At 50.0% G+C, this 16,702-nt stretch overlaps 1 protein-coding gene across 7 annotated transcripts in view; it reads right to left on the bottom strand.

Moving 5' to 3' along the window:
- Positions 1 to 1,326: 1,326 nt before the first annotated feature.
- The window catches only part of L3MBTL4 (L3MBTL histone methyl-lysine binding protein 4), a 441,589-nt gene continuing 426,213 nt past the window's right edge, over positions 1,327 to 16,702 (bottom strand). For all 7 annotated transcript variants that reach the window (XM_042961817.1, XM_042961811.1, XM_042961816.1 and 4 more), the window contains 3 exons: positions 15,009 to 15,178; positions 5,348 to 5,410; positions 1,327 to 2,904 (listed from right to left, as the gene is read on the bottom strand). In XM_042961817.1, the coding sequence (XP_042817751.1) occupies positions 2,737 to 2,904; positions 5,348 to 5,410; positions 15,009 to 15,178 (401 nt within the window). In that variant the 3' untranslated portion in view covers positions 1,327 to 2,736. The remainder of the gene's footprint in view (positions 2,905 to 5,347; positions 5,411 to 15,008; positions 15,179 to 16,702) is intronic.

The following is a 16,702-nucleotide window of genomic DNA, read 5'->3' as shown; positions in this document are numbered from 1 at the left end:
CAAGGTAGGTATTAGTTTCTTTTTACAGACAAATTACGCCTACTTGGGACGTTACGGAGGTGGGATTTTGAAGTCGAATTTGATGGACTCTCCTCATTCACTGGTGCAACAAATCACTTACCGTGGGCCGGTGAAGTGCCAGGGACCACATCAAGTGCTAGGAATAGTGACGAACAAGGCTGCCGCAGTCTCTGCCCTAGCAGACCGTCTAGATTAGTGGGGAGAAACAAGCAAATGGTAACGACAGCCAGCGAGGAGCGACATGATGGGGAGGTGCGCTGCGGTGGGGTCTTCCCAGGCGGGAGAGAGGCGGAGAGAACATCTCAGGCAGAGGGAGCAGCACAGGCAAAGCTGAGAGGCCCAGTAGGAGGGTGAGTTTGGAGAGGGAAAGGAGTTCAGGGTAGGTGCAGCCCGGGACGGCAGCGGGAGGGAAGCGCTGTGCCCGAGGAAGGTGGGGCGAGGTGTGAAAGCGGCAGCGTGCAGGACCAGCACGGACCAGCTCCGGAGCTGACCCGCACCCGGTTGGTCTCCACCTTCAGCGAGTTTGTGTTGGCAGGAGAATCTATAACACAGAAATGGACAGAGTCGGACGTTTGGGTTTCCTGGCTTGGGCAGCTACTCTGCTGATAGGCTATTGTTCACTCGGGTGAGGATACTAGGGTGAGGCCATCTGAGTTCCTTTCGAGTATGACAGGGTGAAGGTATTGGGTGACAAGTCAGGTGTCCGGTAGGTGCCTACGTACCTGGATAGAGCTCTGCCTGATCACACTGTCATTTAGGAACACAACTTTTCAACTCTCATTTGGCTTGGTATTGTCTGTTCTGTTAGATCCTTCTGTTGAAATGACAAGTATTAAATATGTGAAACACATAGGGGCACCTGGGTAGCTCAGTTGGTTGGGCATCCGACTCCTCATTTTGGCTCAGGTCATGATCTCCTCGTCAGTGAGATTGAGCCCTGCCTCGGGCTCTGTGCCGACATTGTGGAGCCCGCTTGGGATTTTCTCTCTGACTCTACCCCGACCCCCACCCCCCACTCTCAAAAGAAATAAATAAACATTAAAAAAAAAATACATGAAACATGCATCTCGTGTCTTCCACGGAGCCTATACAATGAGCAATTGTGAGGTTCTTTTTAATTTAAAAAACTCCACTTTAACTTCTTATTAGCAGCTGAGTTTGCTTCCCTAAGGAAACCTATCCCAAGTACTCAAAAAAGGCTGACTTCTTTGGTGGCTAATGCAAAGGTTGTGGCATGGGAACAGGTGATAGCAACATATTCATTAAGGCAGTGATGTGGGGGGTTTACTCTTTATCTGTTTATTCTCATTTAAAATATATTAAATTTTAACACAGCAGAAGCAGGAATTATACATGGCAGTCTAAAAATTAAAAAACACACACACACACAAAGCAGAAAACAAACAGCAAACAAAACTCCATAGAAAACAAAAATTGACATGAACTAATAATATATTAAAATTCCATTTAGGTAAAGGTCTGAAAAATGTCACGTGTGCACACCTCTTACAGAAGATTTTTTTTTCTTCAGTGTGCTACAGTTTGAGAATCTCCAAGCTGAATCAACTTTCTTCAACCGTGAGATTCTTAAAGAGGCAAATGGGTGTGGTCTGTTTCTTGTCTCCTCCTCCCGCCCCCCAGGAAACAATGGACCTCCAGTTCCACGGGGGCATATGCAGCTGACTGTGGGTGTAGGAAAGTTGGTGACTGTCTTTCGAAGTTGCTGGAGTCTCAGATATAGTCACTTTATACAAAACAAGTCAGGTCTGACCAGAAATCAGAATTGTTCAAATGACTCACAGCTACCAAGCTCCCTACTTTAGAGATGTTGCCTTTCAGTGCTGTGACTCTACAAAGATATAACCCAGCTGCACACCTGCTCAGAGAGAGCGCGGGGCCAACCCTCCTGAGGCCTCCTCGGAGCGGAAGCCAGGAGGGTTTGGGGTGGGAGGGTAGCTGGCCCACGAGCCTGTGTCAGGGGCAGGGCGGGTCTCCCTGTGCCCCCAAAGAGAGCCTGCCACACACTGCTAGCAGGCGCGGGTCCTTGGGATGGTCCGATCAGGTTCCGCTAAATGCCCAGGCTGAGTGTTCTGGTGCTCCTGGGCTCGTTGTGGGAGACACTGGGAGTGCCAACAAGAAACGATTCATGGGACAAAAAGGAGAATTAATGAATCGTGAAAACATGTGCTTATTATTATTATTTTTTTAAAGATTCACACTTTCCTGAGTAAAGTACACAAAAATCCCACATGAAGTCTTTTTAAAGCACCAGGCCTCTATCTCTTAGACTCACTGCACCCAGATGGCAAATCTGGGCCAAGCTCAGATGTTCTGGTGAGAATATTAACAGTGTATTGGGAATGCTGTTTCTCTTCATATTTTACCACTTGAGAGTTTCATGCTTGAAAAACGGGAAATGGTGAAGGAGAAAGCTGAAATGTGTATGTGTGGGCTTCTTTGGTCTGTTCGTTGCACCGCATCGGAGCTGAAAGGACCCCGCAGACGATAAAGATGTTCCTAAACCACACGCGGGCCTCTGCGTCCTTGGCATTGGCTCAGCCATCAAAACCCTCTGAACATCTCAACCACGACCACTTTAAAAGGTCCAGACTAAATATGGATATGACCATGGGGATATTAAAATCAAATTAACGTAGGCCAATCTTATTGCTGGGAGAACAGGTCCTGGTGCCCTGGCCGGTTCAGGCGGTGTGCTTATCCTCTGGCTTCTTGGCCTGAGAGAGAATCTTCTTCAGTGAGGTCCTGGGAATTCCTGAACATGAGGATAGAATTATAAATTTTCAGTGCTGGACCCAGCTTGATCTTCATCACCTTGACGATGTCCGTCTGTGTCAGAAGCAGGAAGGCTTTGCCATCGATCTGCTGCAAGTAAAGAAACACCATTTACCCTCTGGGAACTTTTGGGTGCTGAGCTGTGTGACACCGAACGGTTTTGTCCTCCCTGCAGAGCTCTCCAACGGCAGAGAAATACGGCACCCTCTCCCACGGGGTCCCAACCTCTGCCCCGCTCTGTGCTGTCGCCCGAAACTCTGTTGAATATGAATTCAAGATACACTCACGGTTGCCAGGTTAAATTTCTACTCTTATGTTTCAAAAATCTTGTCCTGAATTTATATCAAGAACCTTAAAAATAGCCTGCTTTCATTCACCAAGTAAATCTCCAGGAATTTTTCCCAAGAGAACCGAGTTGCAATGTGTACATTCTAGTGTTATTTATTGGAAACAACCCAGCATTTCAAAAATGGCAGAAATAAATAAATTCTGGTACCGCCTCGGCTGGGGGACCAGGCAGTCACCGAAATTCATGTCTCAATGAAACACTTAATGATTTTAGCAAAGTTTTCATCCATGGTTAAGTGACAAAGCATGACATGATGATATAGAAAGATCTTAGCTTTAACCCGTAAAATTAAACCTGCACGACCACATGTATACATATACACAGTGAAAATACCTGAAGTCTTTATGCCAAACGTGAAGCAAAGTTAGATTTTTCTGGGGGAATAGTGGTTTGATTTTTGCTTTCTCCTTTGAACTTTCCTGCATTAAATTTTTTTTATATAATAAATGCTATAAGCAGAAATACATACAAAATAAATGTTTTATTTATTAACTTTTAAGACATTGTGGTCTGACATGTAATAGCTTTCCCAAGATTCATAGGATGGTGAGTGACCCCCATGCAGGCTTTTCCCACAGCAGACTGGGATCTGCTCTCAGAGTTTGAGTCGAAGGGACTGTGGGCGTGTCCGGCACCCACATCACCTGTTTACAGAAACTGGCGCAGAAAGATTGCTGGTTCTAGACCCAAGAAGACAGAATGAAAGGTTTTTCTATGGTAACACCCTTCCCTGAACCTAGCACTGTGGTTCTAACCCTTTTTAATTAACGGTACAAACTCGCAGTGTCAATGTCTCACTGAGGAAGTAGGGATTCCCCCAGGGACCCCAGTTTTGAAATCCAAGTTTAAAATGTAAGTGACAGGCTAAAGTTTTAAAGTTTTAAGGAAGTGTTAAAAGGCTTCCTGTGCATTTATGATAACGTCTGTTGAAGAATCATCCATTTAGAGAACAGAATACCTGGATCATTTTGCTACGCACTGAAACACACTAATCCTAATCTTTAAAGGTCTCCTCGAGGAAGTCTGTGTTTTACAGAAGAGGGATGAGACAGGTTAAGTGATCTGCCCATCGAGGGACTGCTGGTCATAAAAGCCAGGCGGGAGCAACTTGACCTGCAACTTGACCTGTGGACAAGGTGGGTCCTCGGCATTGCTTAATGTAGGGATCGACCCCTATGTGCAAGGCCAGGCCAACCACACCCGAGACCTGCTGGTCGAACCTCATGTTTCCATTGGCAGCTACACACACTGCTACCATACTGCCCTCTTCCATGATGCACAGTTACTGGGGAGGCCCGGCTCAGGGGGGTCCAGGACCGAGAGTATTTTCCCTGATCCATTCATGCCCTGACCTCTACAGAGGGGGAGGATGTGCTACACACTGGAGTCTCTAGAAGTGTAGTTTTCTTGGAGACTTCTGGAGCCATGATGGCGGCTCTGGAATCACCCAGATAGAGGCCGGGATCTGACTGCCCTTTTCTTGCTGTGCCTCAGCTTCTTCATAGGTTCTTGTGAGGACCCAAGAACAGAGGTTGTAAAGTGCTTAGCACAGGGTCCAGCATAGGGCAAGCCCGCGATAAACAGTAACCACCATATCTGCACTATTATTCTGTAGCTGGTTTCTTCTGGGGTCCCTAGAGCTATGGCTACTAATTCCAGGAGAAACATTAAGCAGTTTGGTACATTCCCAACCAACAGGGGGGTAGGAAGCAGAAGCCCCAGGGAAGGATTTTGTGGCCTCTGCATTCTTCTTGGAGCAGGTGCAGAGCGGGGATGTACAGGAAGGTCCCACTCTCACCTCGGAGTAGACAAATCCTCTCCCCTCCCTGGGAGGGGGTTCATGGCGGGAATCCTTCCTCCTCAGTGGGACCTAAAGTCATCATGGTAGGGCCTTCACAAGACATGTAAGGATTAAGTAATTGACATGTTCATTTATTCTTCCAGCAAACAGTCTACTTCTTGAGCACACTGTACGAGCCAAGCACCACAGCATTCTGTGCCAAAGCCCAGCTGAACGTAAGCAGGTCAAAGGGCCTGGGCCTGATGGCACCACTGGGCTCCTCCCTGCCCGGACCCCTTTATCCTGCCTACCCAGCCTGTTCTTATTTACACATACGTAGATGAAAACAAAGCACTTCTGGGTCCAGAAGTATGGAAATACATACAATTTTTTGCATTTCTTACCTCTTTCTTGAAGCACTTGGCGTGTTCTTCACAGCCCAGAAGAGACTGTACAAACTCAGCCACCTACAGTGCAAGATGAAAAGCCTGACTTAAAACATGCACCTGAAATAATTTCTTGGGTTGTAGTAATTCCATGTTTGAGTAAAATAGACTTCAAATCCCTCAAACGCTCAGGATTTAAATAGTAACTATCAAGTCACATTAGCATTTGCCAGCTCAGAAGTTAGACCAGCCCCCGCCAGGATCTCTTCTAGCCTCTTATTTCCAGGCTGACCTACATCAGGTTATAGTTACGATGACAATGACAGCCTCCTTTTGTGCAGCGCTGGCATTCTGGAACCTGCTCTCCTCTGATCCTCCTGTCCTGTCAGGGAAGGCAGGAGGGAGTGGCCTTGTGTGTAGCAGTCTTTACAGTGACTGTCAAGGATGAGGACCTGCCCATCTGGCCCTTGGGCAGCCCTGAGGCCCCATCTATCTGAGTCTTACCTGTGCCCAGCCAGCAACAGGGACTCAAGGGATCTATGCCGAGTGAGTTCCCTCATCAGGGACAATGAGGCTGAAGCCCGAGGAAGTTGAATGACTTACTGGAGGTCACACATGGCCGGGAAGTACCCCGGACGTTTTGGAAATCAGGTTTTTGGACTCCAGACCAAATCACTCTCTTCAACTTCATTTCCCACTCTTTTCCCCTCCCTCCCCAGCTACATATGCCCCCAGCTCCTTTTAATTAGAGAGACCCTACAATGACTTGGCTATAAGCACAGGAAGCTACTGAGTTTTCCCAGTTGGCGCTTTTAGGGAGCTGAGCCACCAAACATAATAAAGTGTAGACTCTCCACGACCAAAATGGCAAGAGGATTCTGGCCACCCTGGCAAGGTCTGGCATGGTTGCAGCACAGGGTGAAAGTCATGCCAGAAGGCAATAGTAATGAAACCTGGGAGGTAATGTGTATACAAGGAATGGCCTTGCTTTCTGTTTTGAATTTTTGGCTGTCTCGTGCTGACTGAATTGTGTGCACTTGACATTTCTCTCCCCGTCTAACGGAAAAGACCCACAAGAAGACGGGAGCTCAGGACCTTGTAACAACACAGTCTATAACCCACGAGCCCTAGGAGTCCCCAGCCCCCTGCAGGGAGATGACAGTGACACTGACCCTCCCCATACTTTGCAGAAGAGAACATCGTGGCGTTGGCGATTTCCGGCTTACAGGGCGGCCAGGAACCAGCACCCACAGGGCGAACCCAGGGCCTGACACCTGTATGCGCACCCTCGACTCACGGCTATATTTAATCTAATGCGTAGATTTCAGAACATCTTTTTCGGGCCAGTCAGCATGTTGGTGTCTGCTTTACTCACCTCTGATGCTGCAAGTGTGTTTTATCATGAGTCATTTACAGTCATCCTTCTAAAGTGCAGGATGATGAGAATTACAACAACAAAAAAGATCTTCCCAAACCAGCCAGAACGCTGCCACACAATGGCATCCTCAAGCCCTAGAAGCACCCAGGAGGCATTCCGGTTCTGAGCTGCTTCACTGGAGCTCCCGGTGCTCCACTCAGCCAGGAAGCTGAGCTTCTCTGTTGAGTTAATATGATTTGCCCTTCTTAGGTGGATACAAAGCATGGAGCTGAGGAAAGCCCTGGAATGCTGCCGGTCCAGCTGCAGAGACACAGTCACTGGGGCAGGTGACAGCAGGGGCTCAGAGAGTTTGTAGGGCCTGGGACGCTGCGAGGCGGGCGTAGGCCCCTTATTCCCTGGGCTGCTCTCTGGTCAAGTACACCCCGACCTCAGCTAGGCGTGAGGCCTCTGCTGGGTGCTGGGAGGGCAGGACCAGTGAGCAGGTCCAGCGTGAACATCCAATGAGTTTATGGTTCGATCAGAGGTGGGAGGATAGATGGAAAGTGGCAAGTAAGGACGGCTTACTACTCACACTGATACATGCTCAAATGCGCTAAGTTCCAGAGGCGAGGTGGAAAGGCTATGGGTTCCTGGCAGGGACAGATGGCATCTCAGATGGGAACTCAGAAGAGGTGTGATGAGGGAGGTGGAAGCTGAGACAGGCACTGTTGGGTGGCAGTGTTTCTACCCCGGGGCGATTCGGGGTGGACAAGCAGAGAACACTTTCTCGGCACAGAGCCTCAGGGTCAAGGCCGAAAGCGAGAGGCACGGTGCACATGTTCTGAGCAGTGAGGAGTCCAGTTTGGCTAGAAATGCCGAGCAGAAGGGGAGACATGGGGACAGGGGTGGGTGGGGTGAGGTGGCGGCCGTGTGGCTTCTGGTGTGGGTTTGCACTTCTACCTGCCAGCTGCAGGGAGCCCTGGAGTGGGGGTTCTCCATCGTGGCCACACCTCGGGATCATCCAGAGAGCTTCAAACACAAATGATGGCCAGCCTCAGGACACACAGACTCCAAATTAGCCAAGCTGGGCGGGACCCAAGCGTGGGGCATACATTTTCAGATTCCCCGGTTGACTCTCATCTGCAGGTGGGGCTGAGGACCCCGGCGCAAGAGAAGGCTTGAGAGAGGATCTGGCAGTGTTGGATGGACTGGGTAGGACATCAGCTGGGAGGCACTGAGGGCCTGGGGGCTCCACACGGGGCAGAGCACAGAGTTCAGGCAGGTGGCGCCGCAGAGGGAGAATCCAGAGATCTGCCTGCAGGCTGGGTGTGGGGCAAAAGGAGTCGGAGCCAGGTCCAGGCAAAGTGCTGAAGAGCGGGTTTCTCCAGGCCAGCGCTACTGACTGGTGGGGACTGATCATTCTTTGCTGTGGGGCCATCCTGTGTGTTGCAGGGTGTTTAGCAGCAAGCCTGGCCTCCACCTGCCGGGTGCCAGTTGCACCCCCACCCCCGCGCTGTGACAACCAGAAATGCGTCCAGACGTGGCCCACATCTACCTGTTAAAAGCCACAGCTCTAGGGGCGCCTGGGTGGCTCAGTCAGTTAAGCCTCTGACTCTTAGTTTTGGCTCAGGTCATGATCTCACGGTTTGTGAATTCAAGCCCCGTGTCGGGCTCTGCACTGACAGTGCAAAGCCTGCTTGGGATTCTCTCTCTCTCCCTCTCTCTGCCCCTCCCGTGCTCTCTCTCTCTCTCTACCCCCCGATGCAAAATAAATAAATAAACTTAAAAAAAAAAAAAAACAAAGCCATGGCTCTAAAAGGAAGGTTTTCCTGAGATGGTTCTTCCACAGGGAAAGGGGCAGAACGTCAAGGCAGGAAAATTAAACATAAAGAAGCAGGAGTAGGAATTAGCGACAGATACACATTTTGTTGTATCTCAGTCACCAGCTCCTGTGGGAAAGCCCTGCCAGCAGTAGGGAGCCTGGGCTCTCCACAGTGAAGTGCTTTGAGAGAGGATCTTTTTAAAACACACGTTCCACAAACTTCTATTCATGGCAGAAGTGTGTGTTGCTTTGATGGTTTGCATCCATTAAAATGTCCTTTGCTGGGAAAATGGGAAAAGAATCACATTCCCCCCTCCTCAGCATTGTTAGCCAAGCAACCACTGTCCGTGTCAAAGGTGGACTGGATTGTTTTTTTTAACTTTTTTTTTTAATGTTTATTTATTTTTGAGAGAGACAGAGTGTGAGCAGGGGAGGGGTAGAGAGAGGGGGAGATATAGAATGCAAAGCAGGCTCCAGGCTCTGAGCTGTCAGCACAGAGTCCGACGTGGGGCTCAAACTCACAGACCGCGAGACCATGACCTGAGCTGAAGACAGACGCTTAACTGACTGAGTCACCCAGGCGCCCCTAGACTGGATTTTTTTTAACAGGAATAAATAACTTGTCAGGGCAAAGAGGAGCAAAGGGAAAGCCGAGTGGCCCTCAGCTGGGCCCCGTCACGACCCCTCCCTGCACTACCTCCCTAGGGCCTCAGGCGGCAGGGTGGCCACGGCCCCACTGCCTCACCACGTGTCTGGAATCCTCTGCCTCTTTGGAAAGAGACTGTGATTCTATTCAATCTGTCCTTCTCCAAAGTCAAAAACCAGTTCCATGAAATCTACTGAGGCCGACTTCTCTGGCCAGAATTTAAAAATATCCAAAGGCCTTGATCATTATTCAGTGTCATTATTCAGTACTGTTAGTATTTATTCACTCTAAGAATAAATTATATTTTGAGCTTTAATAGAAAGCCCATTTTGCTACAAACTTTAAATGTAAAGTGGTGAGCTATCTAACAAACCATAGAGTACTCTCAGAAAGTTTCCCTCACATGCTCCCCTTAAAAATGTGTTTACCTATTGGGCAAACGTGAACTATTCAGATGAGCGTGAACTCCATGAAATAGGAAACTACCATCTATTTGCCTGCACCCAAGATGGCTGTGTGGACGCGGCTGCTTTTCTAAGGTGAATGCGCTACTGTTGGAGCCTGGGGGCGGTCGCCCTCCGCATTGGCCCCAAGAAGCCCACCTGGTGTGGAGGCTGACTGGCGCTTGGTTCCCCAAGGGACCTCATTCTCATTCCTCAAGGAACCTCATTCCTTGATCCCTCAGCGAAAGCCCTGGCTTTGTTTTGGAAGGACAGGGAGTAGGTGAGTTCTGTGGATGACACAGCAGTTGGGAAAGACTAAGAAAGATGACCCTGTGCCAGCTCTCAGATGAGCCCATTACTTTCCCCAACTTACTTCCCCCGGCGACCTACTTTTCCTGGCATCCTCTTGGAGCTCAGCAGGCCTGTTTCCTTCAGTGGGGCTGCCGCTCCCTTAAATCTTTCCAAACGGTGGTGTTCTCTATCTTGCTGAGCCTGTAGCTGTGTGCCTGACTGCACTGGCTCCAAGTCCACTGGGGACCATGCTTCCAGCCCGGGTCTCATTTTTTAACAGTGGAATCTGTTATTTGCCCTTTTTTAAGGGCCCGATTGTATAAGGCTGCTATGCTTAGTTAGCAGTATCCTGAATTTTTCAAAACACTCCCTCCTGTTTAAAGATTGCTTTTAAAGCGACCGCCATCTTTTAAACTTAATGGACATTTAGGGAGCACTTGGTTGAGGCTATGGCGATTTATATGAGCTGCTTTAAAAAGCATTTTTGCACATAAGGAATAAAAGTGCCCATGTGTGCACCAAGCATACATGAACCGCACCTGTGGCTCTAAGGGGCACACGACCTCACCTCCTGCCCTCCCGTGACCACGCACACCTGGTAGGAGGGTTCTTCACAAAATACACCTCCCATTTATTCGCTCAGACACCTACTCTGCACAAGATACTTTACTACAATGACATAAAGAGACATAAAGATATTTTGGTTCCTACTCTTAAGCGCTTTTACTCTTTTACAGAATATTGCCATGGCCCACAGTCAGAAATACACATCACACTGACCATAACTCGAGTGTTTGCATAGACCCAGATGTTTCTAACAAAGGTTTCACAAAATAATAACCCTTACTACAATATATGGTCTTTCATTCTAGAAGCACCACATTGACTTCATAGCCTACCCGTGTTTCTGTAAACACGGCTCTGGAAGAAACAGCCACAGTGACAAAGGAGTTAAAAGTCAGCTCCCTTGCTCTGGGCCACGTCACCAAGGCCCTGTGCTGGCTTCTCTTCACAAGTAACATGATGCAACGAGGAGAAGGAGGTCTTCCTTCCCAGGCCAGGACAGCAGACGAAAGGGAACATTCTTGCTCTTCATCTTCTGCCACAGGCAGACTCCTGCCTTGAGTCTCCCTGAATGTTCCTTAACACAAGGACACAAGTCTGTTTTCAATGTATCCTGACTCAGGCTCCCGTGGTTCCTCTCCAATACTTTGCCTAACGAGAACAAAACACAAAAGGATAGCACCCCCCTTTGTCTCCTCTTGCCCTGTACTGACTTTTCAAATCTTCACTGCCCTATCCCATTTCTAATGTGGTGTCTAAAATAGTCACAACCTCTATTGTTGGAACTCACTGGAATGCCCCCGAAGCGAACCCCATCGGAGAGTTGCCTTATTTTCAAAGATACAAACAGAACCGTCACGAAGCCCACTGTCAATCCACCCAAGATTCTTCTTGAGACCCTATTTTGTTCTGGGAAACGTGCTACAAGAGCGTGAGAATACAGAAAGAAATTTAGGATGTGGTCCTTGTCCTCACGAGCATTTGGTTAGGGAGATTTCAAGATTATGATATATTATGCATTAGGAGATAAGCCAAGTGGTTTCTCTGGAATGCATCCCCGAGGGAAGTCATGGGTACAGAAGCATCACGACAGAAGCACTTTATGAACACAGCCTTACGGATGGTTTTACTTTTAACATAGAAAGTTCTAAGGCCTCTTTCAGCAACAGAAGGCTGGGGCTCCATGTATATCCATTACGAGAACTCGGGAACTGTGACCTTGCCCTCCTAATAATCATTGATGGCACCCTCGGTCTCCCCCGCAGCAAGACCCTCCCTTTTGAGGCTCCCCTATCCTGCTGAGACTTGCCCTGTGACCACTACCGCCTCTCATCACTCCACCCCCTCGCTTTCCTTCAGTGCCAGACTTGGGACTCGTCAGATCTGAGGTCCCATAAACTTCCCAGTCACTGCTTAATTTTCCTAGAACGGAGGTTCTGTTCTCTTTGGATGATGGTCCCCTTGAGACGTTAATAAAAGCTCTGGCGCTCCTCTTAAGGACAAGAAATACACATATTGTACACATTTTTTCCAGATTCCCCAAAGCCCAATTCCACAGCCCCAGCCAGGAGCCCCGAGCTACATCTGCTGTCTGTGCCCTGCTGAATGGAACACTCACCACCTGCCGCCCCTGACACTTCTCTTCCGCGGACTTGCTCCACCACCGTCGTCCCCACTGACCTCCATCCTTGACGGCTCTCCTTGGATGATCACGCCTTCCGTGAGGGCTTCCTCAGCGGGCCCCACCCCCCCATCCATTACTGACACCTCATCCGGTATTTCCGCCCCCGGGAATGGTTGTCGCACATCCACTGCTGTAATGGAATCTGCAGGGACCTCTCACTCAAAAAAGACGGGGTCTCTCTCCCAAAGTTTCATTTCGTTTGATGGCACCACTGCTTTCCCCTTCATTCAGGTGAACTCTACGGACCGTGTAGCTCACATACCTCCATCCCAAGTCCTAAACCGTGTGGTGCTGCGTCTACAAATGGAATCACATTTGGCTCATTTCACTTCTTCACCTTCAATAGCTGATCTATTTCACTGTGTTGTGTTACGGCTTTCGACTTTAAAACGTCTGCCGACTCTGGGTGGTTTTGCCCATGGCAGCTCCCGGCGCAGGCCCAGATGATTCTACACCAGGAGCGTGGCGGTGCCCGCTGGTTGGTCCCTCTCCTCCGCCCCTTCGCACGCTTCCTCCTTCCGCAGGTGAGTGTGATTCTCATGCCCCCGAAGCACCATCTTCACAGGTGATTTTCTGCATGAGAACCTCAGGCGGCTCGTACTGCCAGTGCCCGGCCTCACACCGGGCGCACCTTCCCCATCCCAGGGCTCTTCTGTCTGTGCCCCAGGTCCGCAGGGTGCTTGGTGGGTAAGACGTCAGCTTAGGACCTGGCTCTGCCTGTGGGGCCCTGAGAAGTGACTTAGTCTCTAGGTGCCTCAATTTCCCTGTCTGTAAAATGGGCAAAATAAGAGTCCTTGTCTCACTATCAGTACCTTCATAGTGTTAATAGCATCATCAATGTTAGTAAAGGATGCGCTCGCTGTACATATGCTATCTGTGCACACGTCATACTTCCATGCAACCTTCTGTCTTTCCTTGTGACTGGAATGGTCTCCCTTCTTTTCTCCCCTTGGATATGTTCCACTTCTGTTTCAAAATCCAGCCTATGATGCCTTTGTCCTTCAACATTCATTCAACAAACATTACTGGCTTATCTACTAACTGCCAGGTATAGTGAGACGTTCTCAAGATACATATCAAGTGAGTGGAATAAGGTCTCTACTCATCTGGTCAAGGGTCGGACAAGTGAGCATAGGTCAGTGACAGAAGATTCTCTGAGGAAAAGGGGGGTGCGGAGAGGCTCCTGCAGGAGGTGAGCACTGCGCCGCTGGCTGGCAGAGTAGGAGGGGCTACCTGGGGCAGGGGTATAAAGCGTGCCAGTGTGAGGACCCCACGTGGGGGCTGCAGCCCAGCGCGGGAGAAGCGCGAGGGGCGCGTGGGCAGGGAGGACGGCCCACGCAGGTTCTAAGGCCTGCGCAGCCGAGGACTCCGTTTGGGGAGCCGGGATCGTGTCAAGGTAGGCACAGACACACCCAGAGCTCACACCCAAGGTGTCTCTTCCGTGGTCACCCACTGGCGGGTCTCGGCTGCTCTGTGAACGTGGGGCCGGGGGCTGGATGCGGGTGGCTGCCCTCCCCGGGACATCGGCCTCGGCACAACGGCGATGAGGCGAGGGAAGAGAAGCCACTGTCACTCTAACTTAAAACGTGGTACAACCTAGTGAATGGCTTGAAAGTCAGGAACCAGGGATTGCCGCCAAGCTGTCAGGGGAGCTCCCCATCACGTGCAGGGCTGTTACAAGGCCAAAGCCGCACACGACTGGATCACAGACACGATAGGTTTTGACTTAGTTGGCTTGGTCGTGAAGCTGCTGCACGCTTTGTAAACCAGTAAAAGGTCATCAGCAAGGGGCGGGGGGGCCGACCCTGCATACTCTTTAAGGAACGGGACCACGTTTAGTCGCCACCGGCTGGCATATTCGGTCAACTCTCCGTTACCAGTGCCACGGGGGCACTGGAGGGATCGGAAGGAGAGGTGGGGCGGCGGGGTGTGCTGGGGAAAGCCCCCGCTGCTCCAGGTGGGTTTTGTGAGGTTCCCCGGGAGGAGGCGGAGGGAGCAGCGTTGCCCCAAACCTCAGCCTCCGCACGGCCTTTGCCACCTGCGCCTCGTCCGAGGTTGCGAAGGAAGGCCGAAGCCAAGGTTAAGTCGAGCTGATTGCAGAAAGTGCTCAGTGAACATTCTGTGACTAACTTCACTCCAGCTCTACCGTTATCTTGTCCTCAGAGCGACCCACGGTTTTCCTTCATTTAAAAAAAATTAATTAAGGCCTGACTAGTGGAAATAATACCTTTATTAAGAGAAATGTCAGAGAGTGTATTCGTTAAAAGAAAACTGCTTTACATATGAAGCATTTCTGCAGCATCACAGCAAGCAATGAGACTTACCTGATCCTTATTAAAAAGCAACATTGTAAGGAACATTTATATTAAAGTTGGATCAATTTTCCCATGTGTACCGCATCTTATGCAATGTTGTGATCTAATTCACTTTAAAAACCAACCTAAGGCTAACCGATCATCTGTGGCTTCAAGTAGACAAATGGGCAGCACACAACTGCTCAGTAATGAGAACAAGTGAATCCTCTGGGGCCCTCCAGGTGCCCCTCAGCACAGAACAGAACATCCGGGGGCGGGGGCTCCCCAGACAGGATGCCAGGGTGCAAGCCTAAGATGCTTATACATGTGTGCTTCCGCAAAGTAAATCTGTGATGTGGGACTGGAGGCTTGGGCCGATGGTGGTGGAGAACAGAGGTGGTTCTGGGATACCTCGGGGTAGAGGCCCAAACCAACTGGGCTTTCCTCACTCTTTCCAAATCATGCCCGCCTTCTCCCTTAAGTATGGATCTTAGATTTGCTGCAGCGGATTCAGCGCCTAGGAGAAACCCTCAGCAGCCTGGCACGCTCCCTCCAGGCCCCAGAGCAGCCCCGCTCACCTCGTCCACTGTCCACCGGGCCACCTCGCCTGCCTGGATGTTGGCCACGCCTGGAAGCAACTTGCAGTGCTGCTCCCTGCCGAGTGGAAGGTCCCGGAAGGGGTGGGCCGACATGGAGGACATGAAGACGGACTGGTGCAGCGCCTGCTGTGTCTGCTCAGCGGAATATTCTGAAAGAGAGGCGGGGAGTGAGCCGCACACAGAGCGCCGCCTGGGTCAGCCCCTCCGCCTGGGGGGCCCAGAGTCAGGATAGGACAAGCGCAGGCTCAGTGGGGACCCTGGCGTTCCTGTCGCTTGGCATCATCGCCGGGAGGAGTCCCCAAGCTCGGCCCATGCCAGTTTCAACACAACTGTCGTGAGAAATGGACCTTATATAAGGCCCAGGTGACTCTGGCTATTTGCTAAGCAAGGTCAAATAATATCTACGAGACACTGCTTGATGCCAACCAAGAGTTAGCCTGTCACTGCCACTGGCCTCTCTCTCCCTATATCAGGAGTCAGAGGAAGCACAGAGCCTCACGGAGTGTGGCTATTAACTGCATCTGCACACCGACCCCTCTGGGATGTGTGTGCACACAAACAGCGACTTCTTCCTGGCGGCCGCCTCCCATGGCTCCAAAGACACAACGAGCCCAGGTCCACATCTGGCTTCATAAGTCCCCTGGGGGACACTGAACATGGAATGCGGCTCAGGGTCCCCGTGAGAATCTGGGTGGCAGCTGCCGAGATAGCTCCCCGCAGGACACGACGATCTCTCGGGACTTGCGGAAAGCGGCCGCACTGCGATGTGTATACCCTGACCCAGGTGCTCTTAAATGGGCGCTCTCTCTTCAGAGAAAAAGCTCTGAATGAGCCGTGTTCCGGGACACGAAGGGTGGTGCTGCTTGCTTGCTCAAGACTATCAGTAAGGGGTAAGACCTCACTTCTGCCTCTTCCTTCTCCCCAGGCTTAAGGAACTGGTGTTCCACCTTCAGGAGTGACTTTACTCTTATGTTATATCCCAACATGTAGATAGAGGCAGAGATCTCAATCCTCTAATTATTTGCTTTGAATTTATAAATGGATGCGGAGCAAAATCATCCCAGAGATTTTGGAGAACACACGTGCCTTTACGATGTCGTTTGAAAAGGCACTTTCAACACACATTAGCAAAATAAACCCGTTGATATTTTTAAGATACTTTGAAAAGGAAGACCACACACACAAAATGCTGTAAGCCTTCTAAAAGTCTACCTTTCCCGATGCAAATGACAAGTTAAGTAAGCAGGAGCCACGCGATGTAAAGTCTATTATGATGGTTTGTCTTTTACTAACAGAGTCTGAAAAGCTATTATGCAAATACTTCTACCTCAAATTAATTACAGTTTTTAGTAGGTGAGGCTGACCTGTACCGTGCATGGTCACACAGTCATACCCGTTAGTAGTCAAGAGGTTCCAGGCTAGAAGGAGCCCATCTGTCACCACCCTGACTGCTTGGCACAGACATCCTACACAGTTACCAACGCTTGCTGTCTACACAGATAAAGAGGCGGCGAAACTGCGGCCTTCTCCCAAATTCTTATGCTCCAGTCGCAAGAGGCAGCAAGTTCATCTCTAAATGCTGATTGTCCAACACTGACCTTTTTAGTATGTAAATAGGTTATCTCCCTCCATGTAGTCCAGCCAACAGTAAGTACGACTGCCGGCTCTGAAGG

Source organism: Panthera tigris, chromosome D3 (assembly GCF_018350195.1).
Source record: "Panthera tigris isolate Pti1 chromosome D3, P.tigris_Pti1_mat1.1, whole genome shotgun sequence".
Taxonomy (NCBI): domain Eukaryota; kingdom Metazoa; phylum Chordata; class Mammalia; order Carnivora; family Felidae; genus Panthera; species Panthera tigris.
Note: the sequence above shows the minus strand (reverse complement) of the source record. Positions and strands in the feature narration are given on the sequence as shown.